This window comes from Thunnus maccoyii, chromosome 10, assembly GCF_910596095.1.
Source record: "Thunnus maccoyii chromosome 10, fThuMac1.1, whole genome shotgun sequence".
Classification (NCBI taxonomy): Eukaryota; Metazoa; Chordata; class Actinopteri; order Scombriformes; family Scombridae; genus Thunnus; species Thunnus maccoyii.
Window position 1 is genome coordinate 27,776,059 of NC_056542.1, and position 21,245 is coordinate 27,797,303.

Here is a 21,245-nt window from a genome sequence, read left to right on the forward strand (position 1 = left end):
GGAACTGCATGTTGCATGCATCAACTGACAATTTGTCACGTTTGTTTTTGCTTGAGATGTATTCCTTTTGTTCATTTCCAAGCACTATCGGGTTTGCTTCAGACCAACAACCTTTAAAAGTCTTAACTCAAACATTTTGTTGATGTTTTCAGAATGTCAGACCAAAGAACAAACCAGAAACTGTGTTCCTGCATTTGTTGAGGAGTTGCCGGCAAGTTGCTTTTGTGTCTGTGTAGCCAGCTGGGTTGCACCTGTGATGTTCCGCATTGTGTCCTCGGTGTTTTCAATTAAGAGGCATGAGGCAGCATTGGGTCTCAGGTCTTTAGTAGTGATCCTATATAATATATACAAAGTAACAAAAACACCAGCTGATGGTGTTTGTGTGCGTCTGCTTGGCTCCCCTGACTGTCACTGGAAAAAGTTTTGACCCAGTGCACGCACGCACACACACCTACGTAACTATGTTGAACACATACACACACACAAACCCCAAATGACACACAGGTAGGAGATGCAGCCCCAGTAGAACAAAAATAATAAACGGGAATGATTTAATGAAATTTATAAGCTATGCCTACATTAATCTGTTACATCTGCAATGTTAACAAATTAATTGAGTACTCTGAAAATTTCACCTCTTCCTTCAGTCTTTGATTAAACAGCTTCTCTTTACATTAACAAGACCCAGGATGCAGAGTGACGTGATGGTCACAGAAATCCTTCAAATATTTGTTGAGGTATTTCAGTATTTCAGGTATTTCATCATTTATCCAATCCAATTCAAAAAGCTTAAAGTCTGTGCTTCGTTGATCTGACAGCTCCCTCAGCTGATCATGCAGGACTGGTAGGTGGGCACCATGTATTTGATGTTTATGAAGGTGTCCTTCCCTCCGAAACGCTCAAACATCTCCAGAGTCTCCTGGATCAGGTCACCAATGTTCTCCCTTTTACGCTGGCTGTATTCAATGCCATCTCCACAGTTTATATTCATGTTCTTGAAGATGTTGAAAACGAGGAGGATCTGTCTCTAGTAGGGCACCAGAGCCTCTCCCACCTTGTCTGCAGACATTACCAGATGCTGCAGGACTTTCAGGGTGGTGGCCATCACCTGACGGTTCCTTGTGTTCAGGGCAATCCAGATGGGAACGATGAGCTGCGGGATGACAGGCAGGATCTTGAGGCCTCCGTGCTTCAGCAGGTCATGGACTCCCTGGCGTGCAAAGAACTAATATGGATGAACAGTCTCACATAAGCCATCAAAGAAGAGAGGCAAGTAGTGGTGGTAGTCCAGCTTCTCAATCTCGACCTTCCATACAATGCGGTTGCGTGCTGGTTTATGCTGCAGTGCCAGAGACAGCTCTCCACGCTCATAGAATGAGCGAAAGGTTGTTGGTTTGGAAGGGCAATGCTGATAATAAATAAATAATATAAATAAATAATATTTGTGTGACTCTCAAAATGTGATGCCTGTTGTTTTTTTGTAATGGTTGCTATCACCGGTGTCAAGGTGGTCTTGTTCTCCTATGAAGCAAAACATAAAAAGACTGTTTGGGGACATCAAGGCATATAAAGGTTTTATTTGAATCCGGTTGCTATGCCCCACCCCCTTGGTTACTGTTGCTATGCTGGTTAAGTTGTTTATTTTTCTGTATCTCAAGAACAAGAGCATGTACTGTTTGCTTTGTACTCTCAGAGGTGTTTCTAATATTTTGTCCATCCCATTTATATGAATTAGGGTAGGCTAAATATTAGAAACACCTCTCAGTATAACCTAATACATTTCAACAGCACCACATACTACCCCCCAAAATGACCATAACATCAAGCAAAACCTCTCTAAAAAAGATGAAATAAAAACTTAACATTATAACCTTTATGTATGTAGGATTTATTGCAGGGCTATTGTATTATTCTGCATTAGTTTTATCTAAGTGTATCTAATAAACTGGCAATATAATACAGTAGAAAACGTTTTTAACACTGCTAAGCAGTGATGAGGACTAATACTGTAAGAAATAAAACTAATGAATTTTTTTTTTCAGAAATTTACTCTTTAGATTAATTGTCCGACCACCAATGTGATGTTTCTTTTATCAACATTCTTTATTCACACTGTATTGACATAACTAATACCTTTCCCACTAGCACCTTTATGTTTTAAAAAAGTAAAAGTAATGAAGATATTCATATGATATTTATGATGCGGGCACCAGAGAAAAATTCAGGGAATCACCAAAGTGATTACAATTCACCCTGTAGGGAGCATGAACATCTGTACTGAGTTTCATTCCAATTCATCCAGTAGTTGTTAAGACATTTCACTCAGAAACACAAAGGCCAGCGTCATTGTGATGCCAGTGAAAAGTCAGGGGATAACTATTCATGGGATTCATCCTCAGCAGACCATGAATATCTGCACAAAATTTCAAAGAAATCCTCCAAATATTTGTTGAGGTATTTCAGTTTGGACCAAAGTGGTGAACCAACCAAGCCGTTGCCAAGCCCACAACCAGGCTGCTAGTGACTGAAATGAATGTATCAAAAGGGCTACTACCCCTCTCTGTTCAACCAGTTTACAGCTGAAAGTCAGAACTTAACCTTGTTTACTGTTTAAGTATAAGCTTAATGTAACAAACCACTCATTATCTGTCCTAATGACTTCAGATGGCTGCAGGAAGTGAATCAATGTAAGGAGAAGGCTTTCAGACAGCCTAAATGAAGCTGTTTATTAAATTAATAAATAATGCATGGAACAGAAATTCTTTAAATAAGTGATGGGTAACGTGAGCTGTGGATTTGTTTGTATACTGAAATGGCTTCATTGTGACAGTTACAGACATCTTACGAATGCTCTTGCATAATAGTTTTACAAAATAATTAAGTTCTCAGTTCTTAAATGCAACATTTCATCATTTATTCAATCCAACTGAAAAAGCTTAAAGTCTGTGCTTCGTTGATCTGACAGCTCCCTCAGCTGATCATGCAGGACTGGTAGGTGGGCACCATGTATTTAATGTTTATGAAGGCATCCTTCCCTCCGAAACGCTCAAACATCTCCAGAGTCTCCTGGATCAGGTCACCAATGTTCTCCCTTTTACGCTGGCTGTATTCAATGCCATCTCCACAGTTTATATTCATGTTCTTGAAGATGTTGAAAATGGGGAGGATCTGTCTGTAGTATGGCACCAGAGCCTCTCCCACCTTGTCTGCAGACATTACCAGATGCTGCAAGACTTTCAGGGTGGTGGCCATCACCTGACGGTTCCTTGTGTTCAAAGCATTCCTGAGGGGAACGATGAGCTGCGGGATGACAGGCAGGATCTTGAGGCCTCCGTGCTCCAGCAGGTCATGGACTCCCTGGCGTGCAAAGAACTCATATGGATGAACAGTCTCACATAAGCCATCAAAGAAGAGAGGCAAGTAGTGGTGGTAGTCCAGCTTCTCAATCTCGACCTTCCATACAACGCGGTTGCGTGCTGGTTTATGCTGCAGTGCCAGTGGCAGCTCTCCACGCTCATAGAACGAGCGAAAGGTTGTTGGTTTGGAAGGGCGCTCCCAAAAAGCCCCTGCAGCCGGGGGACCTTCAACCACGGTGTTCTTCATGGTGGCCTTCATGGTGAAGCCTTGGGCTTTTAGCTTCTTCTTCTCAACTTCTCTTCTTCTCAACATATTCACAGGCCTTCTCTTGTTAAACAATGTGGCAAATCCAAACCGAAAACAAAGAGCAATATTGATAATTAATATTTGTGTGACTCTCAAAACGTGATGCCTGTTGTTTTTTGTAATGGTTGCTATCACTGGTGTCAAGGTGTTCTTGTTTTCCTATGAACCAAAAAACATAAAAAGGCTGTTTGGGGACATCAAGGCATATAAAGATTTATTTGAATCCTGTTGCTAGGCCCTGCCCCTTGGTTACTGTTGCTGTGCTGGTTAAGTTGTTTATTTTTCTGTATCTCAAGAACAAGAGCATGTACTGTTTGCTTTGTACTCTCAGAGGTGTTTCCAATATTTTGTCCATCCCATTTATATGAATTAGGGTAGGCTAAATATTAGAAACACCTCTCAGTATAACCTAATACAGTTCAACAGCATCAAATACTACAACCTCCAAAATGACCATAACATCAAGCAATACCTCTCTAAAAAAGATGAAATAAAAACTGAATATCATAACCTTTATGTATGTAGGATTTATTGCAGGTATTGCATTGTATTGTTCTGCATTAGTTTTATCTAAGTGTACCTAATAAACTGGCAATATAATACAGTAGAACATGTTTTTACACTACCGAGCAGTGATGAGGACTTATAAGAAAAAAAAACTAATGAATAATTACAGAGAAAATAAGAATAAATAATTAAAATAAATAAACATAAATAACTAGAAGTTTGTGATTGTAACCCGGGGGTGACACAAAGTTAAAATGTTATATTCAAATATGCTGTTTGTTTTGTTCTGTGCTCTATAGACATTTCTCCATCACAAAAGCTTCATTCTTTACAGACATCAGGAAAATATTTGGGGACAACTTCATCACAGGAGTATCATGTGCTCAGTGAAGGATACCTTTATTGGTGACAGTGGTGTCTGCACTCCTTATATATGCAGCATCAGTGGGCCCCCTCCCCTATTAATACATTCATTGTCACACCTGTAAAAATAAATGAATCAACAAGTATTGTAAATACATGAATCTGTAGTGGTTATTAGAGTTGTCAGTAATTAAGTGTTTATAACACATTGAAGAAAGTCTGCACAATCTGCAATCTCAGTATATTTCAACCCTTTTCTCTCATCATTCTGTAATTGCTGTATCAAGTTTTCACAATGAGGTTTCAGAATAATATCAAACATTACAGGGAGTAATAATCAATAATTCTATTATGAGATAATTATAAGGACTGGCTCTAATATTGTTTTAGAAACAGTCTGTCTATTTAATTCAGCTGGGAGTAATAGTTTACTTGTACAGAAATTTAAACTTTTGATTCCAGGCTGTTTAAGGGCCCTCCTCATGTTTGGGACCTGGGTACTTACGGTTCCCCTCACTACTACACCCCTGATTGGTGAGAAAAAACACTCCAGATCCCTCCTCAGTTTCAGTGGTTCAATTTGACAGACATGTATTATCAGTTACAGTACAGAGGTTATGATGTCTCTGTGGTGTCCTGAAGTGTTTTTAAAAGAAACTACAGACATCCCACGATCATCAGCCAGGCTCACAAATACACCAGGAGCCTGATGGAGCAGCAGCAGGGGGCCCCAGGCTCCAAGCTGCTCGGCCTACAGGAGGTGGTGATGGAGGTGCTGCAAGCCTTCTGGTTGCCTCCGCCTCCATGGCTGTTGGAGTAACACATGCTATTGAGGACCGGGTCTCCACTACTCTGTACACCATGCTGCATAAGATCACCTTCTCCCTCTCCATCAGAGATATCATGGTCCTGTCTATCCAAGAGAAGGTTAGACACTGAAGATCTCCTGGTGAACAGGTTTGCAGCAGAGGTGCTGAACAGACAGAGATCTGTGTGCTGTTTCAGCCTCAGACTGACAGACACTCTGCTGCTGTCTCAGCTCCTCCACCTCCTGTGATGCCCCCAGCTGAACCTCCAGTTGCTTCAGTCCTGAATGGTGAGAATTTGAAAGAAGGGCCTGACAGAGAACTACTGCTGTGGTTTCAGCTCAACTCTTCTCAGCCCACCAAATGAAGCTCATGTCATCACTGTAGAGCAGGATGTCCCGACCATCAGCCAGGGTGAGACCAAAAGGAAGAAGAGGAGTGAAATCAGGTGCTTCTTCAACTGGTTCAAAAAAACACTCTGCTGCTGCTGCCTGAAGACACAGAATGAGACTGTTCCTCTGTTTCATTATTGCTGTGTTCCAATTGTTAATGTTTCTGTTCAAATAAATTCATCATTGTACTGCAGTCAGTCCACATCAGTCATTTATTGTGAACTAATGCAACATTAGATGAAGACATCATCAAAGGTGCAAGTTGGATTTACTGTATTTTACAATATAGCTTGGTCTTTATAAAGGTGTGAGGTGTAATTTAAATGTCAGAGATGTATGAAAATTTTGATTACAAAGCAATTATTTTTCAGATGGGCAGAAATGAAACAACATGACATCAAGGAGTTCAACTGTTACTGGATTTTTTTAGGTTAATACGGACATTGATGTTTGAGAGTTCCAGAAATACACCAGTGTGTTGACTTATACACAGACACAGACACAGACACACACACACACACACACACACACACCACTTTGAACCAGAAACACACACATGTATAAATGTAGCAAGTAATCAACTGTCAGTATTCTGTATTGTTTATTTATTGTTAATTAATAAAACTGTAAAATGAACCCATGATACAGTCTTGCACATATTGTACCTATAGTACTGCACAGATGTCATTTTCTATATTGAGAAAATAGTCAATTTTATAAACCAAACAAAACGACTCAATGTCTGCTACACCCTATGTGATATCATGTATTGTGAGTGAAAGCAGAAGAAGGCGAAGAAAGTGATATCCAACATCTATGTGAAGTGAAAAAATCCCAGGTTATATTAAGATCTATCTATCTATCTATCTATCTATCTATCTATCTATCTATCTATCTATCTATCTAATTTACTTATAAGAAACTAAGTAGCAAACGCCCAAAGAACTACTCCCCCCAGAATGCTTTGCTTTAAAAGGACGTTCTCTGACCGGATGTTGATTATTTGTTGTGCCGGACTCATGTGGCTTTTAATGTTCCTACGTAGCTCTATCCAATTCCAGACGTCTTACGATCCGCATATTCAGTTAACCCTTTTGAACCAAACAGTGTGGAAATGGACATTTCATAGTTTCTCTTCTATCTAATCTTTTGAAAATTAAGTCACATTTAGCTGTTTAGTGCGGTAGCGGTGTAATGAAGAGGAGAAATAAGCAGTTCTACAGAACATATCGTTTTAACCTCAATTCATTACACGACCTTTATTGATTTCACTTTTGGTTTAAACCCAACGTCTAAAAAACGTGGACATCATACAAATTTCCGATATTCCTACCATTATTTTCCCATTATTAGGGTTGGTTCTAGTGTGCGCTTGGCGTGGAAATGCATTGTCCGACTGTAAGTGAAGGCATCGTAAGGTAAATGTCAGGAATGTGGTTTGGTGGTTGAAATATCCTGAAAGAGGAAAGAAGAGGACTTATCCTTATGAATGGATATATCGACCTACGTTTACCGTAATTTTAACTTCTGCTCCGTCCTCTTTGATTGCTCAGTTTTGGAAAGCTGGCTACGGAAGCTAACAGTCTGTGACAGCTCAGCTAGTCTTTAGGCTAGCTAGCTAACGTTGGCTAACTAACACCAGCTATTGAACATAAACACTAACAGCACAGACTGAGGCAGCTCGCCTTTTGTTTTGGTTTTTGTTTGGTTTGTTATTCGCAAGTAGTCAATATTGTCTTCAGAAAAGCGTTTTTCAGTGACAGCTAGCTTATATTAATGTTAATGTCATGTAAAATTAGAAATGCTTGTAAAGTTAGTCAAGGTTTTAGGATAATTTAGCTAACGTTAACAGCTACATTTATAAGTTACAATGTAGTGTCCTCGGCACATAAAGAAAGCCAGATGACAGACAACATTTAACAAAACAGACTTAATGCTAAACTCTGTAGCAGTTTCTCAGTAGCACTGATAGACCGACTAACGTTACCCCGAATGGCTACGTGCAGTTTGTACCGTATGTCTAGAGCTTATGTTTTATATCAATGCATAGAAAAACACTGATGCTACAGCATTAGTAACAACCTAGTTTTAATTGCTCTCTGGTTTTAGTTCAGTGTTTAAAAGACCTTCCAACTAATTTTTGATTGATAGCAATGGTTCCAGTCCTGCTTTGTACATAGATGGTGGGACTGCCCTTTTGTTTACATTTGGATAACAAATTGAAGTTTGCATTGCTTACTGCAGGCTGCAGGTGTATAGCTACTTCATTTGAAGTGTGAATAACTGGTGAACTTTGACATATTTCAATGAAGTGATGCTAATTATGGAATTCTGCAGAATTGAAAAATGCATACCAGCATTTTTTTATTTGTTTTTTGTTTTTGAAGGTTTTTAATTTTTTTAGCGGTGTACCAGTTATGTACCTGTGCTGATTGCTGTAGACTTGTGGTGAAGGTGTGTAACATGTGGGATCATACTGACCTTTAAGTTCTGGCATCCTGCAGGTTTTGTTCAATCCTGCCAGTTAATGAGCCACTCTTGGTTTGTGTGTGTGATGTGGAGTAACTGTCAGTGAGTCACAAAACCTGCAGGGTACAAGCTATTAGGGAGTGGAGGGAGTATTCAGATTAAAGTGTGCTAACACGCTTCCTTACTAGCAGCAGTACATTGCTACCTTTTGATGATGGGTAGCTGTGGCAACTGTAGATATGCAGTGTCACCATGAGTCACATTAATGCTAGGTGTGGTTGCTCAGTAAGACAGTATTCAATTGATAGCATTATATGATGTTCCCAAAAATAAGCTTTAAAAGCTACACTCCCAAATTTATAAGTATAGTATTTACACTCAGACTCCCTAAGCTTTTGTCTTCTGAAAGTGTTCCTGTAAGTGCTCAAAGTACACAAGGAGCTGTTGATTAACATTCGTTTTTAACTAAACGAGACTTGTATATTAATATATTTTAGGAATCGCACTTTACATTCAGCTAAAAAATATAGTTGACACAAATTCCTCCCTGCTGTGTTGCTGTTCTCACTCTCACTGTGTGTGTTTGTCTCTGCCTAACCTACAGGTCATGCATGCAGCCGGGCCGCTAGCCTGCGCTTTGTACACCGCAGCCATTGAGGCAGTGTGCATCCAGTAGGTGGAGGCTCTTCCTCCCTCTAGCCTCCGTTTCTCCCCACTGCCCCCATCAGCCCCAGAGTTCCCTATGTTAACCCTCTTGAGCATGTTTTACTATATCTGTCTGCGGCGACGCTCCAGGAGTGGGACTCGTGGCGAGGCGCTGACCAGTCGGCGAGCTGTGGAATCTGGCCAGCGGGCGGTGTTGCCGGTCAGTGTGGAAGTGGAGCAGTATGCCAAGGAGGTTTTGGACTTCAGCTCCCACTATGGCAGTGAGAATAGCATGTCCTACACCATGTGGAACCTGGCTGGGGTACCCAATGTCTACCCCAGCTCCGGGGACTTCACCCAGACAGCTGTTTTCAGGGCTTATGGGACGTGGTGGGAACAATGTGCCAGTGCTCCGCCACCTTTCCGCCGCACCCCCAAAGGCTTCTACAGCCAGGATTATATTGAGCTGGGCTTCGAGGAGCCTGTCTACCCTACAGCAGTTGAGGTGCTTGAAACTTATTACCCTGGAGCCATCGTCCAGATCTTGGCCTGCTCACACAACCCTTTCTCCCAGAACCCACCAACTGATGTCAGGTAAAGGCAATCATCTGTCCTGGAAAACCATCATCAGACATTCTCACTGCTTAACTTGAAGGTTTAGTCAATTAAGACCATCAAGAAAACCATGCAGTAAGTAAGCACGGTTTTAGATGAGAAGCCAGGCCTGGTACCCTGGTGGCATTAGAGGAATTATCTGAATTACTTGCTGTTTATTACTTGCATTATGCTCTTACAAACTGATGTAAGAATTGTTTCTGCTATGTAATAATGAAACTAATAGGGGGAAATGTAAACCTCAAGTGTCTGTAATTATAGTCTAAAGAGAAAACCGTACATGTGGTAGAACCTGTATTTGTAATGGACCACAAATTGACTTTTAAAAGTAAGAAGTTCAGCTGGTATTTCTAGAGGGACTCGTTCTACAAGTAAACCTCTAAAGAAAAACATAACTCCTGGCTAAGGGATCAGTACAGGTGGTGCAAATACAGATCAAAGAGAGAAATCAACATTGAATAAAAGACAAGACAGCGTGCTGTTATGTATCAACTCAGTCTAATGTGCCAGTGATTCAAAACTTTACAAGTTCACTTGACATGGCAAAATGTTTTTTTTTAAATTTAAACATAGGGTTGCCACTGCAGTTGTAAAAGTGGTATTTGATTGCTAAACTGACTGATATGAATGTGTCCTCTAATGACCTTGTGCTGTGGGAAAAACACCAGGAATGTGTACAGAAGGTAGTTACTTCTGTGGAACCAACCAGATCAACTCTTTATTGGCTGAAAAACCGCAGTACAGAAGTAACAGGGTTAACTTTTAATATTCTGGCAGAGTAGCTCTCTGTCACAAGCCTTTATTAAGGCACACTTTATGCACAATACAATCTTGCACAACGCTGAAATCACATTGTGCAGGTTACTGTCTCTTGTTGAAAGTAGCTATTATTATTAACTGAGTCACAATTTATTGTAAATAATGGGATCTGGATATAGCAGTTTTTTCAAAAAAAAAATTAAGTCCTGGACATGTATTGAGCACATTTTCAGTAAACACATCTCTTTCTGTGATACATACAGTGAGTAACTATGTGACACCTATTTCACGCTGCCACTTTGGCCAGGTCTCCTTTGTAAAAGAGATGATGTATCTTAAGAGACTTCTTTGTTAATTGAAGGTTAAATACAACGAAAACAGTATGCAATAATGACTGTTTGACAATCATGCTCACGTCACTCTCCCAACCATAAGCATGCTCACTATGCTCTTTAGTGATTTAGTATAATGTACTCTTCTGTATAAATTAAAAGAAAATAATAAACAAACCCATACTTTTAAAATATTGCTTCTCTTAAACCTGTGTGTCCAGCCCTATGGCCACCCTTAAAGGAGGCACTTGGTAGGAAAATAAGGTCATGTTACATAAAAAAAGCCTTTTCAAATGTGATTGACTGGCCTGGTGAAACTGTGAATACATCGCCAGATCGCCTCACAGCTATTGTAATGTTTTAAATGTGTCCCTACAATAAAGATGTTTATCTACTAACAGTACCACAAAAAAAATTTGATTTGCCACCTGTATTAAAATGAACATCCTGAGACTTTCACCAGTTGCACAAAATGTTAACATTTGACAATCCTTTGTAAAGAGCAGTGTGGACAACAGGAATGAGCTAGTTCATTGCTGCCCGTGAGTCGCCCTTCATGAGTCATTGCTGGTTTTTTATCAAACTAGCAATCTTTGAAGTTGTGAACAAGGCACAGTGCTGTTCAACACTAAGACTTCTTTTTATAGAAATCATTGTGCCATGGGAAGTGTCTGTACATGAGGCATACAAAACATGAAACACTGAGACAGCAGCTGAAGATGAAAAGTGAGAGACAAAAGTCATGGTATGTAATCTTGATGGATTATGACTGTGGTGAGGTGTTATAAGATATATAAAACACTGTGGTGCCCCTGTTGAGTCATAAATGACTGTAGGTTCAATGGATACTGTGTGCAATAATACAAGTAGACTGGAACACACAAAGCAACTGCTATGAGCCATATTTTCAGGAAAGAAAATCTGAGATGGAAGGTGCTCACTTGCTTTCACTCACCCTTCACCCCTTTGAATTAAAGCCAACTGTCTACGTAGACTCTAGTTGGCCAGCTTTTAAGGAATGTTGTTGTGGCTGTACAGTACAACATTCCATACACTTTCTTTTGTCCAGGTGGGAGGTGCTGTGGTCAGGGGAGCCTACCAAGGTGCTGACACCCCAGGCACGCCAGTTTTCACCCAACATCAAGCACATCAACTTCCCCACTAACCTACTGCGTCTGGAGGTCAACAGCTCTCTGCTGGACTACTACACTGAGCTGGATGCTGTTATCCTGCGCGGGGTAAAAGAGAGGCCCATGCTGGCGCTCTATAAGATGCCCATCATCGACATTAGTGACCTGAGTGACAGCGAGGAGGAGCTCTCTGATGTGGGAGGTCCATTCAGACAAGGAGATGGCAAGCATCAGAGGACAGGAAACGGCTACTTTGACAAACTGCCCTATGAGGTGATTACAGACCAGGATGATGTGTACTGTAAATCACTCAGGGCTGGAGAAAGGAAAACATTTATTTTTGCTATTAAGAAGTGATTCTATAAATCCAGACGGGAATATTTTTGACTGCTGCTGAACATCAGATTTAATGAGTCTCTTTAGTATATAAATATATGTTAAAGGAATAGTACAACATTTGAGAAAATATGATTATTTGCTTTCTTACAGAGAGTAAGCTAAGAAGTTTAATAACGTTCTCATGTCTGTGCGCCAAATATGAAGCTACAGCCTTGAGGCTGTCATCACTGTGAGGTTGCTAGGCAACAAACGCGTTATACAGTGAAGTGTTAATTAGTGTGCTTTAGAGGTGCTGGTAGTTTTTTTTTAGCCTTTTGACCAAGGCTAGCTGTTTACCCCTGCTCTTAATCTTTGTGGTAAGCTAACTGCGCCCTCGCTCCAGCTTCATATTGAACAGACAGCGTGATCAGTATCAATCTACTCATCTACCACATGGCAAGAAAGAAAAAAAGCATTTTACCCAAAATGTCAAACTACTCTTTACAGGGTCAGTTCATCAAAAAAAAAAAATCATATCTTCTCAATTATCCCAGAAAGTATGTAGCCATATGTAGAGTGTTTGGGTTTTATGTGTCAAGGTTTTGAGATGTCTGTCTCTGAGATTTCTGCCAACACCAACACCATAGATGTGAATGGAATTTTGTTTGTTTTGTTCACAGCACTGAAACTGTAATTCAAAAAATCTTGTCAGAAAATACGTACCCTTTACTCAGGACAGTCCTCAGATCTCACTGGCAACTGTCACTCTTTACTCAAAATTTAAACTACTGTTAGAAGTGGGAAAAAATTCAATATTCAATCTCAAATTATCTGCTTTTTGTAACTCACATTTTTCATCAAACTCTCTGTAAAAAAAAAAAGCAAATAAGCCCATTTAAAAAAAATTCTATTCCTTTAAGGTTTCACTCCAGTGATCATTTTGTTGCATTGTCACAAGTATGGTGGTACTAACCTACTGTTCTACTGGGACCCATAGAAATGGTGGGTGTAATTAAGCCAGTGCCAGAAAAGCTCAAAACAGATGTTTATCTAATTTTTGGATTTCAGAATAAAAAGGAGCAACATCAACTTAAGTAACATTATTTATAGATGTATCTGTCTGTAAACTACATAACCTTCCATTCTGAAGTTATTTGAAATGCATTGTCATACAGTGACCAGCACGATGGTATAGTGGTTAGCACTGTCACCCAGCACGTGAGATCTGTTATCTGTTATTTTAGCTGTTAAAGCTTTGATGATCTTCTGTTGTTTTAGGCCATGTACTGCACATTTAATTAGCCTTATAATGAGAAGTGGAAACAGACAAGTCTTGCCTCTGTTTGTCCACTAATCCCCTAAAAATAATTGATATAATAATATTTGACACCATTATCAAGATTCTGTGAATTGTTGAATTCACAGCAGGTTATGATCACACCAATACAGTGTAAAATACTGGAATATTAAATCAAAGTGTACAATCATAACCCTAAAACCCTTATGCAGCGCTGTATTTAATAGTATTAAACACAAATACATGAACATTGTGGCTTGGACCCATTCTGACGCTGTATCTTGCGTGCACTCATGGACACGGAGTCATTTTCATCTCGTACAGACGTATCATGTTGTCTTAGCAGAGCTTCAAAACACAGGCAGTGCTCTTGATATTCCTTCTCTTATCTCCTCTCCAAACCGCTGCCATTAACAGCAGTCCTCACAACTGCGGTGTGTTTGTTTCAGAAACACAATATAGCTATTATCTGTCAGCTGATACCCGCTTGAACGCCGTGTATTGTTAATTCACTGCAACACAAACACACTCACACAAGCACAGTCATTCTTTCTCTTTGAGAAGCATAGGAACACAGCGTAGAACAAGCCGGCTCACCTCCGCACTGATCCTGCTATCATTGCTTTGTGTCCCAGATAACCGCTATTTAGATCTGCCTGACAGAGGGGACGCAATTAACATTCTCTACTCTACCCTGTTATTCTCTGTTCTCTGCTAGGTTCTACTATAGTCTTTAATTGTCTATTTCATACTGTGCTCTGCTACCATCTAACCTGTTTGATGTTTGTCTCTCCTCTTTCTTTTTGTTGCTTTTACCCTTTCCCTTTTTCTTCTCTTCTCCTCCCCTCATCTTCCATCCATAGCTCATCCAGCTGATACTGAGCCACCTGACCCTGCCAGACCTCTGCCGTCTGGCCCAGAGCTGCAAGCTGCTGCACCAGCACTGCTGCGACCCACTGCAGTACACCCAGCTGAGTCTGCAGCCATACTGGGCCCGGCTGAGTGACGCCTCCTTGGGACACCTGCAGAGTCGCTGCACCCTCCTCCAGAGGCTCAACCTGTCCTGGACCGGCAACCGTGGAGCTCTCACCCTGACCGGCTTCAGCAGGTCAGACTGTCAGCACGCCACAAGTGCTAGAAAAAGGGGAAATGACCTTGGAAAACTAGCAAGTACTCACAAGCACAAACATTTGCTTAGAGTGAGGGGATGTGAGTCATCGTTTATTTCTTTACCTCTATTAGCCTGAAATCTGAAAAAAAAAAAACTGACTTGAACTAACCCTGAATGCACTGTGTGCAAAATGACAACAGAAGACAATGAACTAGGGGGTTGCTAATGTGGAATGAATGTATTTCCTTGTTTTCTTTCTCTCCTTTCACTCCTGTCTCTCTACCTCTCTCCTCCTCAGCTTCATGAAGACCTGTGGTCTCAGCCTGGTCTGCCTGGAGCTGTCTTGCTGCCACTTCCTGACTGAAGCCTGTCTGGAGGTCATCTCCCAGACTTGTCCGGGGCTGCAGGAGCTCAACCTGTCCTCCTGTGACCGCCTCAACCCGCAGGCCTTCACGCACATATCCAAACTAACACGCCTCCGTAGGCTGGTGCTCTACCGTACCAAGATAGAGGTAGGTCAACACTGTATCTGGGAAACCACAATCACACCTGTCCTGTCCAAATACACAGCAGGTCAACTGTTGCTTGGTTAATGATATCTTTGTATCCCAAATGCTTCCCCTCACTGTTTGTAAGTTCCTTAGTTACGTTCTAGAAATGCAAGCCTACATTTCTTCACTTTTTATTTTTTTGCTAATTTTCCATCATTAATTTAATTCACCAGGAAGTTATAGTAGAGTGTCCTTAGGTTCTGACAAAGTCACTGTTATTCAAGATTTCCATTTGTCCATTTATCAAGCGAACAAGCTTTCTTGTTATGTATTTCTTCCACAAATTCAGTTCAGTTCTCATTACTACTATTGTTTTCCTTTAATTCTCATACTTCATTTTTTGTTTGCAGACTTTCTGTAGACCAAATTCATCTAGTGATGGTAGGAGAGATTGTTGTGTCTTCATCTTTTACTGCTTTGAACAAACCAATATATACTTTCTCTGTTTCTGCTCGGTAGCTTGCATTATTTCCGGTGTATCAATAAGTTATACTATGTTTGGTCTTGTGAGAAGACTAGAAGAAATCACACCAGACCATTTGAGGCATTAGCCCACTGGTTCAAAACCTTTTCAGCTTGTGACCCATGACCGTTTGTCACAAGCTGCATGAGCAGTTTAACCAAAGCATTTGAATAGTTTTCAAAGTCCTGAAGAGGTCAAACTCTGCAGCCGTTCACAAAAAAACGGCCTAAAGATTTAACTTCAAATTCATCAAACAACCCTTCTTGTTGTAATGTTGGTGAATGTTCTTGAATTTGTGTTTACATGGACTGAAGATCTCCGCAAGCTGCTTATTCGATGGTACATGTTTTGGGCTGGGTGCTGCTAATCCTCTTTTGTTGTTGCTTTTTAAGATGAACTGAGTCAACTCTGAGCCCAGGGGGTCTTAAAGACACGTACTGCCTGTGTTCAGGTTCAGGCCTGTCTGACGTGTAAAAACCACTGGCTCATGTTGTTGTGTTGCAGCTCAGTGTTTTCTCCGGTGTTTGTCATGTTTCAGAGTGGCGTTGTGGGCAGGAGTGTAGTGTAGAGTTTCTGCGGTGGAGCCAGGCAGTATGCTGCAGGTTGTTTATACCGAGGCAGACAGAGCGGGCTGTGTGTCTGTTTGAGGCCCTGACATCTCAGCTGTCATTACCCTGTCATGGCTCTAATTAAATGGCTAGCTCACCGGAGAGAGGCGTTTATATAGATGCCAGCGACAGACTCGAGCACACGTGCATAGACACAGGAGGCTTTCGCTTTCATGTCTGACACTTTCTCTTGCCACTGAGGTACATGTGTTGGCAATCTCAGTGTTGAATTCCCATATTTCTATGCTAGCTGCAGTGCCACTGGAGAGGTCTCTGTCCTCACTGTGCTTGTCTGAGTGAGGAGACGTAAAAACTATGTTGTACAATATTAAATTCCCTTAAATACAGTAAGTTTCACCTGAGTGCACCAGTGAGTTGACAGGAAATCACTTTAGAGGAACGCTGACAGACATGACTGAACCTGTTGCTGTTATTTACACATATATTGTCCTTTTAATGTATATCTTTTAGATTTACACTTAGATAAGATGTTAAGGGGGTTTATTTGAGGGATTTTGTTGTTGGGATGGCTTCAATACAGCAGTTATTTAAGTGAAGTTTCATTTTTTCTGGCTGTTTGACCATATCAAACACAAATGATAATTCAAAGCAGAGTATTTTTATATATTTTGACACATGTCTGGAGGGAATCTTTAAATATAACCACACTGCTGGTTACAAAATTGGAATGGATACAGTTTATATACAATGATAATTTGGGTAACAAAATGCATCTTTGTTGTCTTTCTCCTTGTTGTCTCTGCAGCAAACAGCTATTCTGAGCATCCTGACTTTCTGCATAGAGCTGAGACATCTCAACCTAGGGAGCTGCGTGAGGGTGAGAATGTACACACACACACACACACACACACACACACATATACAGCATACCAGTACACAGGAAAAGGTCCAAATAAAGCACAGCCTGTTAACTACACAAACTTCCATGTGGCCTTTATTGTTGTTGCAGAGCAGCTTGTCCAAAAGATGGAACCAACATCAGTTGTGTTGCAGTATTTGAGCTGCTAACAATAAACTGGTTGGGTGTAAAATAGATGAGGAGAGTGAAAGTGGCTTTGAACACAGTTGAAGAGAATACGCCTTTATTGTCCAACCTTGCCTGGAAATTCATCTTCAGCCTCACTTTTCATTGCAGTGAAAATATCAGTTAAAAGATACACACACATACCGTAATACAACATATGGAGCAGACACTGTGTCACACTGTGGTACATGGTGTGACACTGAAGGAAAGACAAGTATGTTGATGTTAAAATCCAGCATTTTTTGAAACATACAGTCATTAGATTAATAACTGAGCCCCATTAAAAAATGTTTAATTTTTCACGATGATTATGATTGGGCATTAGGCAAATCCTGTGCCTATTTTTCAAAAAGATATATCAAAAAGAAAAGAAAATTCATCACAAGCACATGTTTACTCATTTACAGATTGTCTAATTTGCTCACTCATTCAGTCAACACAATGACTCACTCACCCACCTCGTCACTAGCAGAGTTTCTATTCCAATGAATGGATGTTTGATGCAAATACTGATGTAGCAATTGAGAAAATGTGGAAGGAAATGCTACATTTTCAGGCAGTTTCCTCTTGTGCTCCTTCTTAAGGTGGTAGTGTCATCATTAGTTATGCAACACTTTGCAATAGAAACGCATGATGACAGTGACTCTTTCAGCCAGTGTTTTTAATACCTATCCGTTGCTATGCATACTGTCATCTCCATGGGTAAGGTACCTGCACTAGCTGTTCAATTGCTTTTTTTTTTTTTTTTTTTACTTTCACCTTTGGATGAAAGGATGAAATATGGCCAACATTACCTGACACCAAAGAACAATAACAGCCACGCAAATACAAATTAGTTTTTGAAAGACTATTCTATTTTCTTCTGGTGGAGATGTTGCCTGTTAGAGCTTTGTCCTCTCCTGAGGAAGCCAGGTCATGTGCCTCAAACCAGCCGATGCAGCTAATCAGCGTTTTATTATCGCTACATTTCAAAAGTTTGTTCAAAATACACGAAACAGTTAGAGAAAAATGGCTACTGGCTGACTCACTGATTCATTCCTTCTCACAGCAACATTTAAAACAACACACCAATGTAGTAACCATTATTCATCATTTCTGAATCAGCTGCAGCTTTAGGGAGGCTGGTGCATACAGGAATGCCCAGCTGTGAACCCTCCAAAGATCCACAATGAAGCATTAAACAGCATTACATGTGCTGCACATGCTAGAGTGAGTGTAAGTAGACCTAAACTGCTGCCTGTCGCTGCAGATCGAGGACTATGACGTTGTGGCCAGTATGCTGGCTGCTCGCTGCCGTTCTCTGTGTTCACTGGACCTGTGGCGCTGCAGAAACCTGACAGATCGAGGCCTGGCTGAACTCGTCTCTGGCTGCAGGTAAGCGACACGAACTATGATCTAAAATAAGTAAAGTGCAAAGCAGAACTGATCTGCTAGCAGTGAATGTGCGATTGACTGATGTGTAGACTGAGTCACACCAGTTTTCCTGTTTGGTCTGTGGGTGCCCAGAATGCTGGAGGAGCTGGACCTGGGCTGGTGTCCTACACTGCAGAGCAGCGCCGGATGTTTCCAGCACCTCGCACGCAGCCTGCCGCGCCTGCGCAAGCTCTTCCTCACTGCCAACCGTACAGTCTGCGACTCAGACGTAGAAGAGTTGGCCACCAGCTGCCCATCACTGCAGCACCTCGATATACTGGGTGAGCTCTTACCTGATACAGCATACAGGTTATAAAGTAGGACTTGCCAAAATGCTTGATTATTTGTTCATGACAGCCATAATGAATGATTTAATTGTAGTTGTTAACTTATGTTTTATTTATATTCTTGTTGAACAGAGCATTATTCAATATGGGACAGTGTCAGGAAGGGTTTTAAGAACAATGCCAAAGCCACAAAAATGTGTAGACTGCCCTGTCATAACTCCAAGTCAACAGTGTTGTCTCCCTTTTTACACCTGACCAGCATCACAGCAATAAGTGAGAGGGTCAATATCAAAACAGGGTTTTACATGCTCACAAGTACATTTCATGTTCCTGGAAGATGATTTATTTTCATCCTCTCCTTTAATTCAGTTTAAATTCAGTTTTATTTATATACCGCCAAATCAAAACCTGAAGCAGAACCGGGTTCTAGGTGTGCGACCATCTGCCTTGACCGGTTGGGTTAAGAGAGAAAGAGGGAGGGGGAGAGAGAGACAGAGAAGCACAACAACAACAATAATAATAGAAATATGAATAGTGATTATAATAGCTGGCATGGGTGTAAAGCAGGACCAATTAAAGTTAAGTTAACTTAAGCAGTTAAGTTAAATTAATGAGAATTCATATTGTGAATGTTTCTCGTGCATTAATCTGTGATTATACATGGCCATAAATGAACTATAATTTTACAGCAGACATTTCTGTTGCAAGCTCAATGCCAAGTTTGCATTAGAGAATGAACCAAAAAACCCCTCCCAAGTTCACTGCAAACAGAAACCTTATAATATGCTTAATATTAATATGAATAAAATATTGCCCACAAAGCACAGTTGCAACAGCTCACCACAGCAGTAACTGCTATGCACTAACACTATAGTTCCAGTTGCATAAGTTGATGAGCTTGACAGCGCAGTAGCATTGTGTTATTCAGGCTGGCTATGCTGATGTATCAGTTCTGTGGCCATTACAGGTGTGCTAAAGAAGCTGGATCAGTCTGTATGCTGGAGAGTAAATCACGTGTAGCAAGCAATAAACATAAAGCATGTTATTTGGGTCTGGACTCAACATATATGTATCAGTTGTAAATATACATAGTAAATGACATATTCGAGAGGAATTTTTATTTGATTTACTCAGAAATTTGCAGGTGCACTTTATTTCAGCAGATCTACTCAGACCTTGAAATGTAATAAATTGCTTTATTTACATTTGTATCTCTGTTGTGACTGTGCTAATGGACAGGTACACGCCTGGTGAGTGCTGCCTCACTGAAGAAACTCCTCCAGTCGTGTCCACGACTTCTCCTCCTGGACGTCTCTTTCTGCTCCCAGATAGACATGCGGGTCGTCCAAGAGCTGTCAGGCCTCTTCCCCAATGTGGCCATCAAGAAGAGTTTCACTCACTGACCCCAGCATCGTCTCATTTCTCACTGTCCTGAGAAAGTCAGTGGAGGGAGGTGCTCGCCAGCAGACACTGCCCCAAAAGCGAATAAGAGGCAGGTCAGATCGCTGGAGAAGATTGCAGAACTGCCTGCAGCTGCATCACAGACAACATCTTCTTTTAGCGGTCAGTAAATAAAGCAGTCAGACTGGGTGAGGAGGTTCTTTGGATTAACACGCTGAACACAAACAACTACAGACTCCCAGTCACAGGATTATAGAACGTGAGACATTTTTTGTTGTTATTTTTTTGGACACTTTAAAATCAGGGTCGTTGCAGTAAAGCTGCAACATCTTCCCAGAATATGAATCACCACTTATGTATTGCCAAGCAACACAAGGCCAGGAAATATGTCTTGGTACTGGATGTAAGTCACAAAATAAAGCCACATTTGTGAGCAATCCTCCCCTAAACATCTTGTTAGTGCGACGAAAAGGGACAAAAAAGTGTGAAAATAAACCCTTATTGGAAACTGTTGGGAAAGCTACAATAAGATTTGGTTGTCATGGCTTGTTACATAATTAAAGATCAGGGCCTTGGTCAGTGCCTTGTCAGAATGTGCAGTAATCATTTGCTGTTTTAATGCAAGAAGATCAGAGATGCTATCAAAGCACTGACTTGTTATTCCATTCTGAAGGAAACATCAACATCAAGCCAGTTTGATTTAATCATATGAAATCATACATGATAGTTTGTGTTCAAAGGCATCAGGAGTGAAAGTGAAGGAGAGAATGCAGCCTTATTTCACACAGTGATTGTGTCAACTCAAACCTTAAAGGTATACTATGCAGGATTTGTCAGTTGGTGTTTGTAAACACAACATTCAAAGTTTGCCCCTCCTCCTTGGCTCAACGACGCCAGAGTGAGAGAAAGAGAGAGAGAGAGAGCAGTGGTGGTCAAGCGAACTAAAGAGTGAATGAAGAGAGGGAGCAGCGCTAACGAGAACAAAGCAGTGAATCAAATAAATAAAACATTATTTTCTGATTGTTTCACGGTGGTTACGTTCTAAAGCACAAATAACGTGTAGCTTAGCC

At 40.8% G+C, this 21,245-nt stretch overlaps 2 protein-coding genes and 1 pseudogene across 8 annotated transcripts; 1 reads left to right on the top strand and 2 right to left on the bottom strand.

Moving 5' to 3' along the window:
- Positions 1 to 425: 425 nt before the first annotated feature.
- Positions 426 to 2,347, bottom strand: LOC121905491 (annotated as a pseudogene).
- A 545-nt stretch (positions 2,348 to 2,892) lies between these two features.
- On the bottom strand, positions 2,893 to 3,809 carry LOC121906081 (parkin coregulated gene protein homolog). The gene has a single exon (XM_042424745.1). The coding sequence runs from the start codon at positions 3,667 to 3,669 to the stop codon at positions 2,971 to 2,973; it is 699 nt and encodes a 232-aa protein (XP_042280679.1). The 5' UTR covers positions 3,670 to 3,809; the 3' UTR covers positions 2,893 to 2,970.
- Positions 3,810 to 6,757: 2,948 nt separating this feature from the next.
- fbxl4 (F-box and leucine-rich repeat protein 4) lies at positions 6,758 to 20,768 on the top strand. Of its 7 annotated transcripts, none has more exons than XM_042424224.1 (10): positions 7,156 to 7,245; positions 8,119 to 8,185; positions 8,805 to 9,439; positions 11,621 to 11,954; positions 14,160 to 14,404; positions 14,706 to 14,919; positions 16,796 to 16,867; positions 18,324 to 18,448; positions 18,581 to 18,768; positions 20,014 to 20,768. In XM_042424224.1, exons 3-10 carry the CDS (start codon positions 8,943 to 8,945, stop codon positions 20,175 to 20,177), a joined length of 1,839 nt encoding a protein of 612 aa, XP_042280158.1. In that variant the 5' UTR covers positions 7,156 to 7,245; positions 8,119 to 8,185; positions 8,805 to 8,942; the 3' UTR covers positions 20,178 to 20,768. The 7 variants fall into 7 exon arrangements, with proteins under 7 accessions (XP_042280160.1, XP_042280162.1, XP_042280158.1 ...); XM_042424225.1 differs by lacking the exon at positions 7,156 to 7,245 and adding an exon at positions 7,263 to 7,745; XM_042424226.1 differs by lacking the exons at positions 7,156 to 7,245; positions 8,119 to 8,185 and adding an exon at positions 6,758 to 7,149.
- The last annotated feature ends 477 nt before the right edge of the window (positions 20,769 to 21,245 follow it).